Source organism: Spinacia oleracea, chromosome 5 (assembly GCF_020520425.1).
Source record: "Spinacia oleracea cultivar Varoflay chromosome 5, BTI_SOV_V1, whole genome shotgun sequence".
Lineage (NCBI taxonomy): Eukaryota > Viridiplantae > Streptophyta > Magnoliopsida > Caryophyllales > Amaranthaceae > Spinacia > Spinacia oleracea.
Genome location: NC_079491.1, coordinates 46,793,756 through 46,809,217, shown reverse-complemented (window position 1 = coordinate 46,809,217; position 15,462 = coordinate 46,793,756). Strand labels below are relative to the sequence as shown.

The 15,462-nt window shown below is 32.5% G+C and overlaps 1 protein-coding gene across 1 annotated transcript; it reads left to right on the top strand.

Annotated features, from left to right (window-relative positions):
* The first annotated feature begins 1,590 nt into the window (after positions 1 to 1,590).
* Positions 1,591 to 11,710, top strand: LOC110792191 (bidirectional sugar transporter SWEET17). Its single transcript, XM_021996998.2, has 6 exons — positions 1,591 to 1,790; positions 1,913 to 1,949; positions 2,054 to 2,261; positions 6,347 to 6,508; positions 10,963 to 11,082; positions 11,174 to 11,710. The coding sequence occupies exons 1-6, from the start codon at positions 1,757 to 1,759 to the stop codon at positions 11,351 to 11,353; spliced, it is 741 nt and encodes a 246-aa protein (XP_021852690.1). The 5' UTR covers positions 1,591 to 1,756; the 3' UTR covers positions 11,354 to 11,710.
* Positions 11,711 to 15,462: the final 3,752 nt, after the last annotated feature.

Genomic DNA, 15,462 nt, shown 5'->3' with positions numbered 1-15,462 from the left:
TGGGGCTGGTTGCAGTTACACCCTCCTAAACGTCCTCTTCATCGCTAACGGCACCGGGGGGGACATACTCCTCTGGGAATGCAGCGTTGAACTGAGCAATATATTCATTCGGAGTCCAGTTCGCATGCCTACCCGCCTTGAAGTCTTCCATCATCTCAACCCTCATTTTCCAAGTGTAATAACCAGCACACTCAAAAATCCTCGCCTTGACTTTGGCAAGAGACGTCTTCAGCTCGTCAACCTCAACAGCCAACGTCTCCTTCTCGGCATTCAACGCAGCAATCTTAGCAGCTGAGAAATTCAACATTTTCAAATAAATGTTATAACAATTTGTTGTAATCGCTAGGACGATTTCCATCTGCTTTACGAAATACTCCCATATGCCTAAAAGATTGCCTTGTTGTTAATTTTGGATCAAATTTTGACCATGAATTTTCATTTGCCTATTAGAAATTATATAGTTATGTGGATTCTTTCTTGATTCGTTTTAATATATATTTTTGAAATATCAACTTTTTGCGATTTGTACTCTTGTAGAATTTGTTATCCCACTTTTCGTACTAACGACATAACTGCTTCGTCGTTTGTCTATGTCGTGTCAATCAGGTAATTCCATGTCGCAGGTAATGTCGCGTCGGATGAGCAAGTCGAGGATGATGTCGTACGACGAAGGACAGGCGACGAGAGACTGATGACGGCACATGAGCGACAGAGGGATAGCCACGACGACCAGGTTGGCAAAGATAGGTTTAAAATCTGAGCCCGAGGCCCAAAGTGGGCAGCGCCGTCATCTTCAATAGAATAAGTCTAAGGGACGGCAGAAGATCACGGAGGGAGGGGAAGACTGAAGAAACGTGTAGTAGAAGACCCCTACCTTCTAGGGATTCTCTCAACAAACAAGACCGTTAGAATTTATCTTATAAAAGAGGAAGACGATGACCCTAGAAGGCACAAGTTAACCGAAGCTCTCAATACTCAAGCAATATTTACATTCATACTTTAGAGGAATTCCTTGTATTAGTTATTTTGATTAAGCATAAACATTCATACAAATTACAGAAGATACTTAGTGGATTGATAGCCTCATAGCTATCCGCGGTTTTTTACCTTATTCCTGGGTTTTTCGCGTCAACACCTCTCTGTGTCGTGTCTCTTTTACTTGCTTTATTCGTTCATTGCTTAGTTAGTGTCGACCCTAGCCGAAAGTCGCCCCTAGACGAAATTTGGCATAAACATAATTAAAGATAATTATATTTTAAGGCGTGTCTTAGAAACGGCGGAGAGTCAAATGAGACCATCTTTTAGGGACGATTGGAATAACAAATTTGGCTGTCCACCATGTTAGTAAAATATTTACCAATTGTTGTGATCGTGTACAAATATTTTTTCTAAACTAAACTTAATTAAACAATTTAAAAGTGATAAATTTATACTTAATCATGGTATCCACTATTTTATAAAATCCTCACCGGCCATCCACCACAAATAAAAAAATACTCCCTAAAAGAAAATCAAAAGAACATCATATCAACTTGGTCAAGTATTAATATAAAAAAAAAAAAAAATCTGCAAGAAAGATACAGTACATTCCTAATAATTTTTATTTTTCTTTCTTTTTGGTGCGACCAATTTATTTATATTAAGCTCATACTTAAACTATAGTTATTAAAAGGATTACTTGTAATCTTGAAAAGAAAAAGTTCTCTCTCTATTTCCCTCTTTTTCTCCTTGTGTTTCTTATCATCATCACTTGAAAATGGTGGATATTAGCTTCTATGTTGGAGTCATAGGTAAGACTTACAACTCGTAATTATCATAAATTGTCGAATTAATTAATTTCATTTGAAAAACATTAAGAGATCGCTAACCTTAATATAAAAGAGTTTAAAACTTGCTTGTTTGTTTTATGCAGGCAATGTAATTTCATTACTCATGTTTCTCTCCCCAGTGTAAGTTTATTCAATTTCAAATCTTAGTTAACAATTATATATAGTATCATCCATATTTTCAGTAAAAGAAAGTTTTTAGTGATTTAATTGGGAAATTGATGCAGGTCAACGTTCAAGAGGATAGTTGAAAACAGATCCACAGAAAATTTTGAGAGTGTTCCATATATATGTACACTTTTAAACTCTTGTTTGTGGACTTACTATGGTATAATTAAGCCTGAACTTCTTGTATCCACCATTAATGGATTCGGAGTCTTCGTCGAGATAATCTACGTCATTTTGTTCCTTATTTTCGCACCTCGCAGAATGAAGGTGGGTAACACTAACACTCTAACACTTCATCTTTCCTTAATTATCCATTATTCACTTGATCCTGAATTTTAACCTGCTTTCCTTTACCATTGACTTTTCATTTTGGTTTGCAATAATTATTTCCTCATTTAAATTATGTGCGTCTGATTAAGTATGTGGATTGAATTTCTCACAAATCATTTTAATGATTAACATGTCTTATTGTTGTTGAAGCTTTCCTGATTGCAATGGTCTTGTATGTTGTCAAGAGCTACTGTGTTTAACTTGTTGGTATAACTTGGATTATTTAAGAAGCTAAGAGTCATAGACCACAAAAAGCAGTGGTTTATAAGTTCGAAATAGTTTATTAAGATACCAATCAAGGTAAAATAGTTACCTCCATTTCAAAATGATATTTACATTTTCTGTTTTAGTACGTTACATAATGTTCTATATTCTACGAAGTATAACTTATGTTTTATCCTATTTTCGAAATTTACTATCTTAACTATTTTACCCCAAACATTTACGACTTTCCAATTATTTTTTCTTCATTCATTTTTATCTTACACTCACTCATCTTTTTACACATCTACCACACTTACTTATTAATACGAACTATTTTATTATATTCACCCAATTTTTTACACCCTTTTCCTATTCTATCTTAATATTTGTGTAAATAGTAACTATAAATATCATATTTTATTCTGTAATTAGTTACTCTTTATAGTCTTAAACGGTTTTTTTTTACTTTTTTTTTTTATATGAGTAGTAATATTTGTTTTCCTTTTACACTACTTCATTGTATATGGATCCACTTTTATAAATAAATGACACTCTCTAAATAAACTCATTTTTCACAAATTCTCTTATTTTCTTATTTATTTTTGGTACCATAAATGGGAATACAATTTAAAAATGGACCGGAGGGAGCTGAGTAAAGGTTTGATAAGAACTTTTGAGTTATCAAATCTATAACATTCAAAGGAATTCCATTTACAATAAACTATGATTTCGATTTGTCTCATTTAAAAAGTTCTAGTTGTAATAAAGAATAATATTGAGAAATAACTTTACAAAATTGTTTAAGTTGGTACAAGTACACCTTATTGGTTGAAAATCACATGGTATTTATTAATTAAAATAATCAAATTCAAGCATAGTGTAGTACTTTCTATCAATTTTTTTAGGAACTTGACATAAGTGTACCGGATAACTTTTACAATAATTAATTTACTTTTTTTTCTTTTGACGGGAATAATTAATTTACTTGGTAAAAAAAAAAACAGTGTACCGGATAAAAAAATAAGTATTTATTTAACTTCCTTTTTCTATAATTTGTACAACTTTTATATTTGCCGAGCAGGGGCGGATCCAGGGTACAAGGGGTGCAGTTGACCCCAATTACCCCGGCCCGAACCCAAAAAAAACTCTAAATAATTCTAAATAAGAAAACAACATAGAAACAAAGGTGTTAAATATTTAATGTCAGTCTCAGTTGGTAGCGCGAGTTTATAGACTTTGCTAAGGGGTCGTTTGGTTCGCTGAACTGGAATGGAATGGGATGGAGTCTCATACCAGGGAGGTATGGATTGTATTTTCCATACCAATCTCAAACTGTTTGGTTTGATCCTGGAATGGATTCTATATCCCATTCATGTTGTTTGGTTCATTCTTGGAATGGATTCTGATTCAACTTTTTTTAAAAAAATATATATTGAATATTATTTTTTATATATACTTAAAATATGACAAATAATTAGTAATATATCATCAAATTTGGAAACTACCATTCCACACAAATAAAATTCGAATGTAAATGTTAATGTGTACATCATCATCAAATACTAAAATATTGTGACTACACCCAAAATATGATAAATCTTTAACAAGGCATCAATGCCAAAACTCTTCAAAGTTTTTCGCAAACCAAAAATACGGCTAAACCAATAAGATATCAAGAATTATCATTCTAGCATATATGAGGTTGAATGAGATTGAGGACAAAATCTTTCTTCCACTCATCATCTGGGCTTTGGTAAAAAAGGGAGAGATCACTTGAATTAGATGCTAACTTTTTTGATGCTAATAATGCTTCATATCTAGTCAAACATGGTACATTTAGGAGCTCATTTATCAAAGTCTTCTTTTGTTCCTCTACTTCTTGTTCACGAGCCATGATCACTTGTTCATGTTGTTGTGTGGTAGACAAGACACTTGCAATAGTTGACATATGAGTATTCATGTCACTCATAAAACCAGATAAGCTAGATGACATAATGTTAAAAGAAGAAGTTAAATCTTCAACCTCTGGTAACTTTCTCTTCTTCAGTTTTCCTTTTGGAGTCTTCTCCTTCTTTGATCTCTTTGAAGAAAGTTCTCCTGCAGTTGATTGATTTGATTGATTCACTGAGTCGTTATCCTCAATGTCATCATCTTCATCAGTTTGATCCTTATCCAAGTTAATAGTCTCGTTTTGTTGATTACCCACAGCTTGTACAAAAGTTTCAGAATTAGCCCCTGTAGCTTGATCACATCCATAAATAGTTGCTAATTGGTCAAAGAAAGGAAATTGAACATTCCATAACCCTTGAGCATTTTTGTGTTGCTGCAATTAAAATATAGATTATTTATCTTAAACTAATGGCTTACAAAAAGTGAAAAAGAGGGGGTGAGAAGTATTATTTACCTTGCAAAAATCATCATAAGATTATCTCTCACATAGCTAGTTTATGTTTTTCTCTTCATCCCACGAAAATCCTGAAGTACGAAACATTTCTGATAGCACATTATATTTGTCCCTAAACCATTTGATTTTTGACTCGATGTGAGGAACGGCTTTGAGACCACATCCGGGAAATTTGGAAAATGTGTCCAAAGTATAAAAACTTTGACCGTAAATTCACTCTATTATATACATCAAAACGTTACATGTAAGATCTTGTCAGATTGGTCTCGATATGTATTTTCAGATTATCAAATTTTTATAATTTTTTCACATACGAAATTGGATATATTAGTAGTTAAATATTGCATTGGAGTTCGTGCAAATAGTAACTGTAAAGATCTTTTTGAAACGGAGGAAGTAGTTGTCAAAGAGACACAAATGATATCATTTACGATTTTGATCTAATTATTTGGACCAATATGTTAATTGAACCATTTTTTAGGAGAATTTAACCCTTTTTATGGTCAATTGGAACTTGTGTTCGCACCCCTATTTCTCAATTTCTGGATCCGCCACCGTTGTCGAGTATAGAAGATAGAAATAATGTAACTAAATACTAGAAAAACACTGTAATTAAAAAAGTTTATTTTTTGAAGTTTATTTAAAGAGCAATCCCTTAAATTCTTTTTGTTATTCTATTTGGGATATTCTTACTATTCACAAGTGAAGATAACCTTCTAATTTTTTTTCAATATATAATATAAGGATAAAACATAGTCATGCGCAGTCTTATATAATTTCTCTCAAAAAATACGATAAGAATGGCATACTTCTATAATTTTTATTTGCATGGAATTAGAGATAGACAACACATGAATTAAAAAGAATTGGAAAAAATATTTAGGATCAAAGAGAGTATTATTTTACTACTCAAAGCGAGTACTATTTCTTTGAAAAAAAGAGGATCAGATATTACATATAAACATAATAGTCCACTGTACAACTGATTATACATTACGAGATTCAATAAAGCTTAATTTTTTACCTATATATGCTCACATGACTAAAGCAGGTACAAAAAGAAACAACATAAGTTATATCATACGTAAGATACAATCAGTAATCAATTATTGCATATAAGAGATACTAAACCACATAGTATAAAGTACTATGTATTATTGAGAAAAGATTTTTCTTTTTTTTTTTTGTTAAAAAAAAAGATAAGAAGAATAGCACTTAGGTTATTGAGAAAACAATGTGAAAAAGAAAATTGACCAAACACTTGCACGATAAGTAGTGATTAGGTAGTAGATATTTGCATGTAGATTGTAAGGTGAGGGAGGGGGGGGGCTGGGTCATAGTTGGTATGTTTTAGTGATGAAGGTACGCATTTAAATATTTAATCATCGTGCGCAAATTAAAAAAACAAATGCAGATGAAGACTTGGATACTAGTGGGTCTTCTAGATGTGGGGTTTTTGACAGCAGCAATAATAGTACCAAAGCTGGCATTGCAAGGGACACATCAAATTGATGCTTTAGGCTTTATATGTGCGGGCCTCAACGTTGTCATGTATGGCTCTCCTCTTGCTGCCATGGTAAGTTTATTAGCATTGCTCTTGTTTTTTATTTTTTTTATGAATTGTTTATACACTTGGGAGCGACCATGATGTACCTTATGTTAAATACTATATTTTGAATTATTGAAAACGTAAATATAGAAAATTATATTAGGATGAGATAATATTTGTCCTTAGGATAATATTAGCTCCCACTATATTGATAATGGGATTCAAAGCTAATCTACCCCCAGAATTACCTAATCACGAATGGAATACAACAAATCAACCATTCCCATGAACATTATCATTAACATTGTGAGAAATATGATAAAACGTTATTAACATTATCATTATGCCTTAGATTAAATAAGGAACCAATATGGCAGTTACTAAATAACTGCCCTTTGGTGTTATCCTATTTAAAATAAATAATTAATTAATACCGAAATATTAATTAAATAATAACCGCAAAAATATTAACGCTAATTATGCCATTAAATAACCGTGCTAAGTATTGATTAATAATATATAGCTATATTACCAATCCAATACTAGCACACCAAGCCCAATGCTCCATTTGGCTCAACAACTCAACCAACACATGTTTAATATATGATGCAGATGAGTATATTTAAGACATTTTAAACTTCTATGTGGGAGAATACTCCCACACACTCAAATGAGAAGACTATTATCTAACACCTTACCTATCATGCTTATCACGGATTATTGTTTTGAGACAAAGTTTTATTTTGATGTACATATAGTACAATCTTTTAAAATATTTAAAACAAACTTGTAATACTACTCCGTCCGTTCCAAAATAACTATCGCTTTTGCCATTGCACGGGAGAGGAAAATGAGATATGTATTTTGTCTTTTAACTAAAATATTAGTTAAAGACATGGATTTCAATATACCGTAATTGTTGAATTTCTTTTGAAAATGTTATTTCTCATAAATTTCTCTTGAAACTACTATAACCACCGGTGGGGCTAGCTAGGGGGCGGCTAGGGGATCCCCCAAGATAGAAAAAATGGTTCCAGTTGGTCAAGTGCATGGACGATTGTTTCAAATTTATAGAAAAACAATCCGTGTTCGAATAATGGGTTCTACAAATGTCGTTTTTAACAGTCGTTCTTTTCTATTAAAGTTTTTAAAACATAGGCCAGACATACTATGTTTTTTTTTTAAATAAAAAGCATACTACACAGTATTAAAGTACTCCTCATTTATCTTTACGTAACCTTACAAATTAAATTATTACAATTCAAATTTGACGTATTCACTTGCATGTTTAGCCTCTCAAGGATAAAATTTGGCTCCGCCATTGACTATAACTGTACATTTCCTTGTGCATATTTTAATAATTATCCCATAATTTTATATAACGACTTGCAATTTAATATGAAAGTTATATAGATAATTTGAAAACCAACCACTAAAAAATAATATACGGAGTAATCCATAAGGATATTATGTATAAGCCCCAAACAAAATTTACTCCTTTTCAAAAGAATCAAAACCAATTTACATCTATATTGCCAGAATGAAATAAATCAATTTACTAATTTATAATATCCTTATGGATTACTCCGTATAAATTAGTAACGGGATTTATTTCACGGGTTGATTAAAAGACGTCCTCATTTTCATAAGAACGCCCTTATTTAGTATAGAAACATACAATATTGCCCTTTTAATATTCACCCAAATAATAATAATAGTAATAATAATAAAAATAATAGAAATAAAAAAATAATTACAATATTTCTTTTTCATCGTTTGTGTTTTGCTTTGAATAAGGGTGTCGGAGCCCAATTAGTGGCTAGGCTCCCATCCAACTTTGTGTAATTGCTTCTTTATTAATATAATAATAATTATAATAATAAATAAATAAAATAGAAATAATAATAACAATAATAATAGTTAAAAATAATAATAACAAAAAATAATAATATTGTATTCACTTTAAAGGGGAAATATCCCATCTTCATTTGAAGCAAACGTTGATTCGAAGATGAGCGCTACCCTACCCACACACAGAAATTGCACGAAGGCCATGGTTGCAGCGCACAAATTATGCGCCGACAACATGACCACCGCGCAGATCTTGTGCGCGGTCGTCGTGTTCTCAGTGCACAATCAGTGCGCAGTTGTTTGCCTATATCTCATTAGATAATAGAGATAGTTGCATTTCAATTTAGGAGTTGACTTATATAATAGAGATAGTTGTAGTTCTAAAAACAAAAGTCCCAACGAATTGGAAAGTGTGTTGTATGAAAGACAAGGTTCTTAACATGAATAATATAGTCATATACTAGTATAGTACCTGTGCAATGCACAATTTATAATCTAAATATAAATTTATATGAAATATGATAGACAATTATCATCAAAATAGAGTTTATAGATATTCTTTAAATTAAAATTAATGATGGATAAATTTGCTATTGCTTATTCGATCGGTGTCTTATTAAAACAAAAAGAAATAAGGTTACCTAGATAAAATTATTTTGATTCTCATTCACCGCATGTGTCAAGCATAAAGTTATCTCATCCACCATTCACTTCAATAGTAGTACCTATCTAATACTCGCACAATCGCTCCGTCAATCTCATGCTTTAAAATAATCAACCGAATTGACGAATACTCTAAAATCAATCAACCAAATTGACGAATACCCTTCACTTAAAAAAATATTTGTGAATTGACGGATACATTAAAATCAATCAACTGAATTGACAAATACTCTAAAATAAAGTTTTGAACTTCAAAACTCTCCAAGAAAGAAAAAGGGTCTAGGACTAGGTTTGAGGCGAGTGTGATGGAGCGGAGATAAATTATATTACGTGGGGAGTGGGATGAGGATGAGTAGAGTACCTATTGTGGTGACTTGGGATGGAGATGAAAATTTTAGGCGGATACAGGTGTGGAGGGATCATCCTTCCTACCGGCCTCACCCCAACTCGAAATAGTATCTAGCTGAATAAAGTACACGAGGGTAGGTGTTAAGTGATCGGTAATGACATAGATGGTGGGATTATGTGGTTATAACTATTAAAGTAAAGGAAGGTCGAGATTAACTTTTTGTTTGACACAAGTGATGAAAGGGGAAGAAAATAAATTTATCTATGTACTCTTTTTTTTAAATGAATAAGACAAGATGGTGGCAGTAACAAATCTATCAATTTATACTTTGATGATAATTGTCTATGAATATAGTTTAGATGTCATGCAAATTTGATATGTATACACAAATTACTAATAGTTGTTCTTAATAACGTACACGTGCCACGTATATCTCTCGTTATTACGCCACGCCACCACTAATTAGCATCATGACATGTCATTACAAGCAAAAAAAAAAAGAAATGTAGCAAGGATTGAACATCATACCTTTTTGTTAAAAGTTACACTTCCTACCATCTTAATCAACCACAACTTATGTTATATCTTTCTATATAAACATATATACACTTTTTACAATAAATAAATACGTTGAATAAAAGTGAATGCAAAAAAAAAGGGAAAAGGAGGAATGATTACTTAATTTATTAATGTACAGTAATTATTTTCCTAGCTTAAGCCTCACAAACAAAAAAAACCCCGGTGTACTAGAGTGTACTAATGAGTAAGCGGAGAAACATTGACGGAGGTTGAATAATAAATCAAATAAATGAAGAAAAGGATCCAACCTTGTTTTGATTTTCGGATGTGGGGTTTCACCGTTTCAGATTTGAAAGGTTGTTGATCAACCACTAATCTTGTGTCACATGTTTACAAAAGAAAATAAACTCGAATAAAAGTCAAAACCCGGAACAACACCCGAACCACACACTAATTTAAAGTATAAACAGTACATCGTACGGACATGACACTAGTTGGTCTACTAACTCACCGTGTGCCCATGACTCCAAGAGATGGTATGAGGAAGTATTTTCGGATATCAGATATGTGTGGGCAAATGCATATCATAGCAAAAGACAAAATAAGAAAAATGACAAAAAAGAAATTAAATGGTACTTTTTTAAACAAAAATGGTACTTTTTTTAACTGAATGGTACTTTTTTTTTACAGAATGGTATTTTCGGATATCAGATATGTGTGGGCAAATGCATATCATAGCAAAAGACAAAATAAGAAAAATGACAAAAAAGAAATTAAATGGTAATTTTTTTAACTGAGATGGTATACATAAATTCATAGAAAGTGTTGATTAAGCTAAGAAAGATAAAGTACTCTTTACAACATTTTGTGAACAAACAATTTTAATTTATTTTTTTTGAATGTACAAACGATTTTAATTAGTTAACCGTTTTGAGGATAATAATCAAGACCCGATAATGAAGCAATGAACATCATTTGTTCCTTTAGATTTTTACTGCTTAGAAAATTTGAAGTTATTTTCTAAGGTCTTAAATAATTATCATTTACATACCAAGTTATGTTAAGAAGTTCATATTTGTATTTTTGAATTGTTTCCCAGAAAACAGTGGTGACAACAAAAAGTGTAGAATATATGCCATTCCTTCTATCATTTTTCTTCTTCTTAAATGGAGCAATTTGGAGCTTGTATGCGGTTCTTCGGCAGGATATTTACCTTATGGTAAGCTCATCATTTAATTGTTATCTTTTCAGCAGTATTGGTATTGAATCATTCATTGACTAACTTAAATTTTGTTGTTGAACATGAACAGGTGCCAAATGGGATTGGATGTTTTCTTGGAGTTATACAGTTAGTTCTATACGCTATTTATAGAAATGCTAAGCCTTCCAAGAGTGACCTTTCAGCAAAACTGATTGAGGAAGGTTCACAACAACCTAATCTCATCTCATCGCCTTCAAATCAACCACCAAAGAAAGATGTCAAATGGTGAATCTTGAAAAGTATTTTGGTTTTCATCCATCACTCTTTTTGAAGAAAGATACAAATGATGTATATGATCTCATTGTGAGGACATTGCCGACTGTCTAATTTGTGTTGTATAAATTTGTTTTTTGAGTGAAGGTATAGTATAAAAGTGTCAAAGAATATGGTATGTACAAGCGACTACAATTCAAATTCATCAAATAGATTATAATTTCTTGTAAAAGTTGAGTGAAATATTTATCCCTAATTAAGTTCTTATGTATTTCTCTTTTTTAGAGGGGGTTAACCCCTAAACAAATATTTTGTATCCCCGATTAAGTTCTTAAGTAATCAAATACGTAAACAAAACCCTCATTTCTTTGTACTTAATTAAATTTAATTTCGGATATCAGTTATCATTAGAAATGGAAAGGGATTTTGAACTCGTTCTGAATCCTGTGGATCCAAATCTAATACACTAGTAGAAAAATATCAAATGTGGCTGCTGATGAGTGACATTCTGGTTTTTCCTCCTTTTTATTCTTGTTTTCGTTTGTTTTCTTCCCCTTTTGTGCTCATTTTAGTCCCCTTGCTCTTACGTGCTTAGTTGACTCGGTTTTTCCTAATTACTGCCCTTTTGCCTTATTTTTCTTATTTTTTTTCAAGCTTTTGCTTTTCACGGGTTTGTTAATGTGTAGGAAAACAAGTAAAACGGATGGAAAAGTCAATGGAAGTCAAGGGTACCCAAGGAAAGGTCGAAGTAGAAAAAGGGAGTCAAGGAATCAAGAACTCAAGATGTTCGGCCGAACTTCAGAAGTGTTCGGCCGAACTTCAGAAGTGTTCGGCCGAACCGAAGCAGAACAACCTGAAGCAAACAAGCCCAGAGTTCGGCCGAACATTTCCAAAAGTTCGGTCGAACTTCCTTGTGTTCGGCCGAACCTCCCCAAATTGTTCGGCCGAACCTCTCAAACAGCAGTTCCTGTTTCTCCTCTTGGTTCGGCCGAACTTCTACGTTGGTTCGGCCGAACCTGCTGCCAGCGCTGAGCCTTTTTTTCGGGACTATTTCAATCATTTTGGGAACTTTTAGAATACCTAGTTTTTTTTACAAAAGTAGTCTGAATTTTTATTTTAGAGAGAGAAAGGAGGAGAACTTCATTCATTGGTCATTGTATTGCTTGGGATTCTCCCTAATCTTGGATTTGAAGCTTCATTGTAAAAATTCTCAACTCTTATTTCCATTTATTGTCATTAATTTCTGATTTTTCTTACTTTTGTCTCTTATTTTCTCATTAATAAAAAAACCCCAAAAATAGGCACTTTTATATTTTTCCTTCCTACTTGTTTGATTATTTAGCTTTTCCTAATCCTTTATGATTAGACTTACTAGCTTCTTTGCTAATCTTTTAAGATTTGGTGATTTTGATTGTATTGTTGATGATGGTTTTGCTTATAGATTTGATTGCCATGATGAAATTAGCTTAAACTATTTGGTTAGAGATTTCTGCCTTGATTATTCGGAAATGCATACTCCTATTGAATATATCATGTTGAAATTTGTGGTCAATTCCATGAGTGAGTAGTCTTCATCTAGGGGTTTGGGTGTAGCCTAGGGTTTCCATGTATGGGGTTTTAAGGTAGGATTTATAAGTTTTTGCAATTAAATGTATAAGTTGGGGGGTTCCTTGTTGCTTTCTTGGTTAGACATAACTTTGCCACTACAACAAAAGTATTGTATAGCGGCATTTATCTAGTGGCATTTATGCGCAATGCCGCCTAAACCCATTTGTTGGGATATTAAAACAAAGGTTTAGGCGACATTCCATCAAATGCTACAAAACAAATGCCGCCTAAGCCGAATTTTCACATCGCGCCACTATCAGTCCTTTTGGCGCTGCACTTATTCCCAAAATTAATTTCACAATTCATTTGAAAATTTTCACCCAAAAAAATACAATTCATTTGAAACTAGCCCCATAGTTTTATTTCTAACTTAAGGTTTCCCTTATTTTTTTTTCGTGTCGTCACTTTCTCTCAATCACTTCCTCCAGAAAACTCAGTAGCTGCGTCGCTGGTGGTTACTGCGTTTCTGCTCGGCGGTGGTTGCTCGGTGGTTTCTACTCGGGTTGGTGCTCTTGGCTTTCTCTTTTTCTTTGTGGTTGTTGGGGTTGCGTCGTTGATGCTCGGTGGTTACCGGTCGGTGGTTGCTGCTCGGTGGTTACTGGTCGACGGTTTCGATCTGCTCTTGCCGTTGCTGCTCTTGCCGTTGCTTCTCTGTGGTAATTATCTAGCTTCTCCTCAATTAATCTGTTGTTATTTTTCCAATTGAGTTGCAATTTAATTCGATTTGAGAGTTTAATATATTAATTGTTGTTCTAATTATCGTTTAAATATCATGACCATTTCGAATTTTGTCAATTGGAGTTGTTTTTGTTGCATATCTGATACATATTAATATTTTCCGCAAATTTCATTGATGGCGCTATCTAATTTAAATGACATTGACAGTACATTATTCAACATTTCAGCACTTGCTCCACCCACCTGTGATATATCAGCAATTGCTCAATTTCAGATTAAACAACGTATAGACAACTAAGATAAGTGAAACTGACCGAGGAGTCATCAACCCCATTAACTCAAAAAAAAAATATAAAGGGAAAAGAAAGCATCAGATTTTACCCTGTGCAAGGAGGTTCGGTACTATTTTCATCACACTTTCTACCAAAGGGGTTGACTAGACCAGTAGACCCTATTTGATCACTTGTTGTAGAATATGTTCTTTATAATATCAAATTCTTATTTCAGATATTTTTCAGCTTGCATGTTTTACAATGCTTAGTCTATTTTTATTAAAGATCGAAAACAAATACCAAGTATAATGTATAAAGATATGCCCCAAAAAAATAACTAAAAAGAAAAGAAGTTCTTTTTTAAGGTGAAGTGAATTCAAAATATTACCTCTCCTTGATGTAATTTGAGTTGGAAAAGTAGGTGGCTGAATCAACTCTTATAATCAATATACCAGGAACATTAGTGGCTTCAGGATGTTGCTGAAAATTTCTATAAATTGTCAAGCCTTGTAGGTTGCCAAGGAGTGCAGTCCTTGGCCTAGTAACTTGCAACAGAATTTTCGCGAAAGAAATAATTACCTGTATGCATGTATGTATTGGGTGTAAAATCAATTTAGCAAACAAAATCTGTAACAGATGGAGGCAAAGAGGGGGAAAACAGGAAGAAATGTTTAAGAACCCTTTACTTTACCAGCTATATTAAGTACTTAAAAAAGAGTTTGTTAACGACTCTCTTCATTTGTTTATGTTATTTTTCTTTGACATTCTATGTATAAGTATTTGTTATTTGTTGTGGGATCCAGAGTGTAAGTTCACCAAAATTGTAATGTTTAATCTTAGCTCTTGTATTTTCTAAGCTAAGAGTATTTTAATTAATTTGTGCAAACAACAAATTATTTGTTTTTGGAAATTGAAGAGAACTTTATTCTTATTACTCTTTCCTTTTGGTAATAATAAACTCTAAAAGGAATAATGGTTCAATTTATTGAATTTTTTTTTAACAACTGATAGATAATAAAAGTGAATTTGTTAAGGTGTCAAACTGCTCATTCCAATAATCGAACCCGAACCCATAACCCCTGCAAGTAAAAATTTATTCCCTGACCACTAGAGTAAACTACGCTTTATGTTTCTTTTGTGCAAATTTAATATATATATATATATATATATATATATATATATATATATATATATGTATATATATATATATATATATATATATATTTTACTTTTTTACTTTTTATTATGCTATCAGCAATTCTAATGGATAATAGAAAGCGCAAATGGATTGTAAGTAATAAGTGGGATGAATATCTTGGCGGGGTTGATGAATTTTTGAAGTTTGCTTTTAGAGAAGATGTAGGAAAAGTTCCATGTCCATGTCAAAGGTGTGTGAATCGTTTTTATAGATCTAAGGAAGAGATCTATAACCACCTTGTGGAACACAGAATGCTTGAAGGCTATGATACATGGTATTGTCACGGGGAATCACTCTTTGGGCTAGGTGAATAACAAGTTTCGAATGTTAATGCAGCAACTAGTCGGGGAAATAATGGTAATAATGGTT

Coding starts and splice junctions, on each gene's coding strand:
- LOC110792191 (XM_021996998.2), top strand. CDS start 1,757: ATGGTGGATATTAGCTTCTATGTTGGAGTCATAG. Junction 2,262..6,346: donor TCGCACCTCGCAGAATGAAG/GTGGGTAACACT, acceptor AAACAAATGCAG/ATGAAGACTTGGATACTAGT. Junction 11,083..11,173: donor GGCAGGATATTTACCTTATG/GTAAGCTCATCA, acceptor GAACATGAACAG/GTGCCAAATGGGATTGGATG.